General features: G+C 25.0%; 1 protein-coding gene across 16 annotated transcripts in view; it reads left to right on the top strand.

The window, feature by feature from the left end:
* The first annotated feature begins 280 nt into the window (after positions 1–280).
* The window catches only part of LOC136088880 (mucin-22-like), a 68,930-nt gene continuing 60,480 nt past the window's right edge, over positions 281–8,730 (top strand). For 13 of the 16 annotated variants that reach the window (XM_065813921.1, XM_065813915.1, XM_065813910.1 and 10 more), the window contains exons 1-2: positions 281–366; positions 8,260–8,289. In XM_065813921.1, coding sequence (XP_065669993.1) covers positions 312–366; positions 8,260–8,289 — 85 coding nt within the window. In that variant the 5' untranslated portion in view covers positions 281–311. The remainder of the gene's footprint in view (positions 367–8,259; positions 8,290–8,730) is intronic. The other 3 variants (XM_065813920.1, XM_065813914.1, XM_065813911.1) reach the window with 2 other exon arrangements.

Below are 8,730 nucleotides of genomic sequence, written 5' to 3'. Positions count from 1 at the left end.
CTGCATTAAAAATACCGGCACCATTGGGCTAGCTAACACCCTGATATATAAGTTTTTTTTCATGTGACCATCTTGTTAGCAAAATATGTTTGTTTTTTAAGAAAAACTTGATATTCACGTAGTTACATACAACATTTAAAATATAGTATGTAACTATGAAACATGTCAAGAATAAATTATATTGCATTTTTTTAAAAAGTATATATAAATAGTTACATTTTATTTTGTATATCTGTGTGTGTTTTATATATATTTAACTTATGTTAACTATGTATAACTTTAAGTTTTTTTTAGAATAAATCTTAATAAAAATGAACTTTTATTTTGTTACATTGTCCATGTTTTGTGCTGTTGTTTTAAGCTCAGGTATTTTTTAAATTTAATTTTCCTTTTTGTTTTTAATTTTTTTGAAATATTTTGAGTGCAACAATATGAAGCTACTATCTGTCCAGCATTTTATTACAAATCTGGTTACACAATTTAGAGCTCCTGTTATTTAGACCAATCAAAGAACCACATACAAATATAGAGCTAGCTGTTTTTTTATTATTTTAATTAAAAATAGTTTACAAAGCTATTATAAGTTTTATAAAATTAAAAAATAAATAAATAAAAAAAACCCAAGTAAACAAGTAAAAACCAAGTAAAGTTTTCATTAAAAACCCATTTAAAGTAGATAATTTATAATAACTTATGTTTATGGTAATCTGTACAATTATCTTCTGTGTTTGTTCAGCCTATTTTAAATTTAATTTCTCTTTTTACTTTATTTCTTTAATCACCTTCCTGTACTTTATTGCGATTACAACACTCTCTTAATTCTCTAACTCCAAAACATTAAACTTGATGAACAAGGTTGCTATGCAGAGAAGCAAGTTGAGTGTGGTACTACTAAGGATGCTGTGGAGATCGAACTTAGAACTGCTTGCTTATGAAGCAATGAATGCAACAATAAAATTGAAATTGATTTGTAAAATTATAAATGCAATACTAAAATTGTTTAAAAAATTAAAAGGAGGAGATTATTGCTTATTTTGTGACAATTTTCATAGTTGTTCAAGTCTTATTTTAATTTTTTATTTAATTAAAGACTCTGTGGAAACTTTGTGATTTTTGTTTTGTTTTGTTTATTAATTAAAACTAGGGTTGCATATTTATGAGTGATCCCTTAGTTTTTTGATTTTTACACACATTAAAAGCCTTTTCAATAAAAGTAAAATCAGACAGTAAGTTTAAAGTTGTTTTTAAAATATTTTAATAACTTGCAATAAGATTGCAATGTGTACTTACAGTCGCAATAAATTATCTAAAATAATCATTACTCTAAATTTCTTTTCATGCAATTGCCATAGTTATGACAACGTTATAGTTATTAGTCTTTGGTTTGTTATTATTACAAAAACTTTGGTTTGCTATTTCTAAAGTCTTTATGTTCTCTATTATTAAATGTTTTTTAAATAAAATGGGGGTCAAAGTATTAAAGGATTTATAAGGAATTTTAATTATAGCTCTGTGTACTCATTAGAGTTAACTAATACCTTTTAGTTAGACATTAAAATTTTTTTTCTTCATAAACCACCTTTTATCTTTTTAAAAAAAATTAATAATTGATTTTGCACATTAAATATTATTTTGATTTCAAACAATAAATACTATTTTGTAGAATATGTTTAAATTTTTTCTGTGTTTGTGTGTTTATATATGTAAATAAATAAATATATATATCAGGCTTGGACAGGAATGATGTGCAATTGAATGCTATTGCTGACCATGGAAGATGATTTAAAGATTTCAGATATGCATTAAAAAAAGAAACGCTAAGTTAAACTTAAATTAGGAAGAAAAAGATAATAAAAAACTTAAGAAAAAGAAAATAATTTCTTACGAAAAACAAAATATATAAGCACTAAAATAAAACTCAAAAAAACTCAAACTTGAAGCAAAGATTACTTTTAGTTATTTTTTTAATTGCATTTTAAATAAATTATATTAAAACTTATCTTTACAAACCTTTTATTAAAGCTACACAAAATGCTTAACACTATAAAATAAAATAAAAAGAATTTGAGATTTAAACAATTTTAATTTTTTTTTTCCAACTTTTAGAATTTTATATTTTGAAAAATATTAGTTCACTCTTATAAAAAATCAAAATTTTTTTTATAAATATGATTAGGTGGTTTATACAATTCGGCAAAAAAATAACGTTTAAATAAATAACAAGTATTTAAATATTATTAACTAAAGTCATTTCGTACATACAACATGTGATTGCAAACTATGAATTTTTCAAAATTAAAAATTAAAAACTGATGGAGCCAACTGAAATTCGAGGAACAAAGACCCATTTACCACTAGAAACAGCTGTCAAGACCTCTGTATCAATATAATTATTTTGAAGAGAACAAACTTTATTCGAGTGCCATTGCATAACCCAGCTTATCATCATTCGCAAAATGAAGTAAAATATGAAAATGTGACCACGCTTTTGAAATTCAATAGCCTAAACATGAGTAGCAACTCTCCCTAATACACCATGCTTGAAATTATCATTTAGGAGATCATTTAATTTGAGTTTAAATAGTTAAAAATTAAATCAGGTCTTTCAGGTCAGTTAAATAGTAACTAAATCAGGTCTAAATCAGGTCTAAATCAGGTCAGTCTCTCCTGGACATAACTTTTCAGAAATCTTGCGTCATTTGGGGTTGCAGATAAAGATAATAAAAAAATCTGGTTTACCACACTTTTTAATTATAGCCATAGCATCTTCAAAGTTTTCTTTTAAAGCTCTAGGGCTATTTACATATTTTGAGGGCAAATCTGCAAGCCCTGGTCTAATATTATTATAATAATATTATTCTTTTCCTAGGTTGTTTACATGTTTAGGCATCATACTGCATTCTTCTCAGTTAGTTTTGGTTATTTCTGATGAAGGCATATTGCTGAAATAGTTTCTTTCCATAAATATTGAACAGAAGTTTTTTCTTACTGAAAGTCTATAATTGTAAAACTGAGATAATGTGATATGATTTCTAACCAGTGTTGCATGTTCAGGGTTATGCACCAATTGATTATTCAAACCATTATCCACTTCTTGGAAAAAAAGTGGATAAACCATAGGATCTAAGTTGGTTGAAATACTCAATATAATTTTTAGAGGGTTACCTTTTGGGTAAATAACAGCTTCCCTGGAAACAGGTGGAGCACCATCTTCACCAACCAATGCTATTGCAATTTCATTATGTGAAGGCAGATTGTAACAATGTATATTCTGCCCTTCAAGTAAAGAAATTTTTATAACTGAGCGTCCTTCTACAGCTGCTTGATGAATTTCTTCATCTTCTAATTCAGCCATGTTTTTAAATGCAAGAGCAAATGGGTCCACTTCACTAACTATAGTTTACAAATGAAACATTAAATCACGTAAGCAAAGATCATTGCCTCGTTGTTGCATTCTAAAATTTACTGCTGCAAGTGGGTCATAGATATATAGTTTACAATATGTTGGTGGAATATCTTGATCTGGCCTTAGACTACCTAAACAATGAAAAAAATGATCACATCCTAAAACACGGCCCATGATTCCTAGGTTGAACCACATTAACTGTAAATGAAGCAAAACAAAGACATGCATTATAATTTCTAATATATTTTAAAAAATTCATATGGAATATAAAAAAATTCATTTGAATAAAATAATAAACGAAATATGAAAAAATTCATATGGAATTATGATCAATATAACCCCCTGTATATAAATCTCGTAAAGCTGACGAAAGTAGAGGTAAAACTACCTTTCCATTATGGCATCATAGAAAATGTGTTTCATCAAGAAACTTTTTAGCACCACAATGCTGACAGAACTGGTTCAATTCTTCTTAAAACTTATAATCTGTATTGGAAAAACGGCCGGTATATCGGGATACTGGTTTTCGGTATACCGGTATTGGATGCCCTATTTATGACTTCTAATAAAAAACTTAGACAAAAACATTACTTTTGACAATGGCAATAAAAGAAATGTTATGTTAGAAAAGAAAAAAATTACATGCTCACCCGTGGTGCTCTGTGATAAGACTGTAAGGACTTCTTAGGGCACCTAAATAAAAATTTAAAAAAATATATATATTCAAAAACCTTAATAAAAAAAAACATAACACTTTAAACAAAGAAATATGGATAAGAATAATCTTTTTATTTTTTGACTACTTCTAGCACAATATTTTTATTTTTTCTATTTCTAATTATTTTTCTGAGAAAAAATAAACATATAAATACAGAGAAAAATAAAATTAATGAAATATAGACACATTTATGTATACAAACATACATGTTTACAAATAACAATCTTATTTATTTTTTTATGCCATTTCCAAAATAATAGCAATGCAATAAAAAACGGAAAAAACCTAATAAACTAAAAAAATAAACTATATATGTAAATTAACCACAAGGAATTACACAAAAAAAAAAGTTCCTTGAATTTCTAAATAGGCAACCTACAATTGCTGGCTGCACCCCCCCACCTCTAATTAGAGGGTATGGGGGAGCCCAGCAAAGCTCTGAATATAAGCAAACTCCAATTCAAAATCTAATAATTTATAACAGTGTTTAAAAATTGAGAATAATAGCATGAGTTTAAAAACACAGTTCAGTTAAAGAAGCTATGCGGGAGAATAACTAACAATTGTAACTAAGAACATTAAATTAATAACTAACAAACAATTTATCTAAAAAAGATTGTTTTGAGTTTTAATTAATTATTTTTTTTTAATCCATTTATTCAACCAAAAATTGAAAAATTACAAGTTTTTCATAATTTTACAAAATTAGGTTAGGTGTCACTCATATAGTTGAAAACTAGTCATTGGAGTGACACCTAAATAAAATAAACAATAAAAAAAAAGAATAATAAATAAAAGCATGTGTAAATTAAATTAATTTAAAAATAATAATAATAATGATAAAGCTACAATAAATTAAATAATAAGACAAAAAATATGAAAACACTCAATTAATAACAACAGCAAACAAAAATAAAAAACAATTAGCAAAACAGCACAAATAAAATCAAACTTTACGCATATGAAAAGGCAAAACACAAAAACTACAAAATGAAAGCAAAAACTATAAAATGAAAAAGCAAACTTCTACAAAATAAAAATTAAATTAATAATAATAATTTTTTGTTATTTTTGGCGAAAAAAAAGGGGTAGAAAAGTTGGTAGCGACTTAGTACAAATCAATGTTTGAATTTTCTTTTGTTAGTTTTTTTAAGTGTTAATTTTGAGTATTTGCTTTTTAAGTGTTTCTTTGTTTATAATATGACTTGTTTTTTTTACTCTTCATTTTCTTTTGATATTTTTGAATTCTTTAATTTAACAATTGGCAATTAACTCAGTTTTTAATTTTCTTTATTTTACCTTAATTTACCTTAACATAAAGTCAAAGATAAAATGAAAACTTTAAAAGAAACAGTTTGAAAGGTGCTTACCAATTAAAGCCAAAACATTAAGTATATAGCAAATATTCCAGCCAACCCGACGTGAAATAATAACACAGGAATAGAAAATTGTATTAACTAAATAAATTTAAAGAGTATTAATCTGAGGACTTCTCAGAGAAATTTTTATAAAAACTTGCAAATTAAATTCACAACTTCAGTGGCTAAAACTAGTACCATGGGAAACATGACAAGAAAAGGAGATAAAGCCAAAACTGTAAATGCAGATGAAACAACGGCTGGAGGACGTGTTTCTGGAACTCTAAACATAAGTTGAGAAACGATTTTATAAAAATAGTTTAAAACATTGTATGAATATACTTTTTTTCAAAATGTAAAGTATAAACTCTTTGATTAACCTCTATCACTAGTTTAGGAGTAACAATGCTTTCCTGGCATTTAGATTTCTTTGGTTGACCAGCAAAGTTAAGAACTATTTCACCCTATGAGTAGTATAGGTAAAAAATGTGTAAACTAATATTTAATTAGAAAACAATATAATAAAAAAATTATGTGACATTTCATTGTCATTCCATCCTAGAGACTCATCATGTTATGAATAAGTTACATCTTGTATATAATCATAAGGTGTTTTTAAAGCTTCAAAATTATAATATACTAATCCCACTAAGTCAACTGTTTTTTTTTATATTTCAATATATACATATAAATCTTTATTTAAAAACTAAACTAGAATAGGTTGTTTTTTTTTGAAAAGGGATACTTTTTTTTTTTGTTTTAAATTTTTTTTAATAATTAGCATTTCATTACAAAAAGTTGAGGTTGAAAGTTCTTGTAAAATTAGCATTTAACATGGTTAAAATGGCATTCACAAATTTATCATAACATGTAAATAGGAATCAGTTTTTGAATTTGTAATAATTATTTTAAAAATATTCACCCCTTTTGAATTCACCTCTTTTGAACTTCAAGAATTAAGAAAAGTAATAGGTTTTTATAAAATAATATTATGTTTATAAAGCTTGTGATTTCTTATCAAGTTTTTTCAAATACTAGAAAAGTTCAGTAATTGTGTCTACAAATAATAGCTTTTTATTTAGTTTTACTATACTTAATTTAAAAACTGCAGTTTAAACTTAACAACTTATCAAACTTAAATTGTTATTTATGTTTGAAAATTTTTTTCTAAATTATTTACACCGTTTTAAATGCTTTCCTTGCTTCTATAAATATCTTAAGTCTATATTGATTTGTTCCTATAATTAACTTATTATGTTTAACATATAGTTAGCGCTTCAAAACATTGTTTTCCACTTATTGTGTTCTGCTTATATAAAAATATATTTCATTTAGTATAAATCAATAATATTATTTCTACTTTGGCTTTAATTTAGTAGACCCTTATTAAAAATCAAATAAATTATTTTTTCAATTAAACTTTTTTAATTTTTCTAAAGTAATATGCCTATGGTAATTTACAAATTTCAAGTTAGTTTTATGAAAAAATATAGCTAACACCATTAAAAATGATTTTTTTAATAAAGCAGTATAAGTAAATTTTTTAATTTTTCCATACCAATGCTTTGTTTATTCCGTTGCTATACAGATGAAAAGGAAATTATACCATATATTATGTCGTATACTTTTTAACATAAAATACCAGATGTGGTGATTGCAACTCTAAAACTACTTTTTGTTTATTAATTAATACTTTTGTTACATTTGTGTTGGTTTTATTAAAATTTCGAACTATTGTTCTCTGTTTTCTGTATCACTCTACATTTATCCTATCACTTTGATTAAATAATATTAGTAATAGAAAGTAATAGAAAAAAAAAGTAAGGCTTATTAATAACCTTATACTCTTTAAAGGAAACCAAAATCAATCAATAAAAAATACCATAGTATAGAAAGTTTTGTGGTTTTAGGAACATGTTTGATCCCATAAAATATTTTTTAACTTGATAAACAAAGAAATTTTTTTTCAGTTTACTAAAATTCACGATTTTCCGGTGAATATCTCATGATTTTTTTAATCGATTTCCATGAAGTTTTTCGGGATTTGTTCCTTTTGTTGTTATGGATGTCCTCTACCACTTTTATGACGATATTATAATCCGATTATAATAATGTTTTTATACCAACATATGGTCAAAAACGCCTCGTTTTTTCCTCTTTGAGTGTTATTCTTGTGAAAAAAAATCTGTTCGGTATATTTTTTCGACTTTGGTACAGGATCCTCTTTATAGTAATGAAAGTAAATTTAGATAATTTCATGTTAGTAGCTTTAATAGTTTAGTAGAGATGATCACCGCAACAAGATGATGATATTTTGAGCTTTCTATGACCAAATAGATTCTAAAAGCAAAAAAAAAATTTTTTTTTTTAATTTTGTCATTAAAGAGTAAATTTTAATCAATTTAGATTTTTGAAGGGTTTGATTTGATTAGCGGTCTACCAAAACCCTAATATTAAAGTTTTGTTTTTGTTTTTAATTTCTTTTCGTAATTTTGTAAAGAAAAATGTACTTGCTGTGTTTTAATTTATAAACATATCAATTTTTGTGTATACAAAAATGAGACTTGATTTTTTTTAACAAAGATAATTTTTTTGTTTTATTGTTTAATTGTCAAAAAAATCAGCAGTTTTTAATAAAAGTTTTAAAGTATGAGCTAAATGTTGTTGTAAAATCAACTCTTTAATTACGTTTAAACAGAATTCACACATTTTTTATAACATTAAAATGAGGATTTAATACTTTAGCTGGTAATAATTAAATAAGTTTTGTATTTAAGGTGAAGAAACAACAATACCACCAACTGCAGGTATCTGTTTTTTATCATACTTAAACCATTTGGTAATGTTACTTTTAAAATTGTGATAAAATAGTAATAAATGTTTTTATAATAATGTTATAAATATTATATATATTATTTTGTATTTGCTTATAAAGTTATTCAAAATCTTGTACGTTAAGTCAGTTAACATAATAGCTTTGAATGAAAGTTTACTAAACTTAATTTATAAACTGTAGATGTGCCTCATTCAAATAAGGTTTTACTTTGTTAAAGTCAAACATATTTTATTGTATTGCAATCTCTTTGAAATGTAAACAATAAATACAACGTTTGTTTTTTTAATATGTATATTTATGGTTTATTGATATGACAACGTTTTACAATATATTCTTTATCAAATTGAGTTTATTTTCTTGTTTTTATCTTTATACTTATGTTTTTACTTTTTGTTGTTATTCGATTTTAATA

This window comes from Hydra vulgaris, chromosome 12 (assembly GCF_038396675.1).
Source record: "Hydra vulgaris chromosome 12, alternate assembly HydraT2T_AEP".
In the NCBI taxonomy this organism is placed as follows: Eukaryota; Metazoa; Cnidaria; class Hydrozoa; order Anthoathecata; family Hydridae; genus Hydra; species Hydra vulgaris.
The sequence above is the reverse complement of the archived record's forward strand: the minus strand, read 5'-3'. Positions and strand labels throughout refer to the sequence as shown.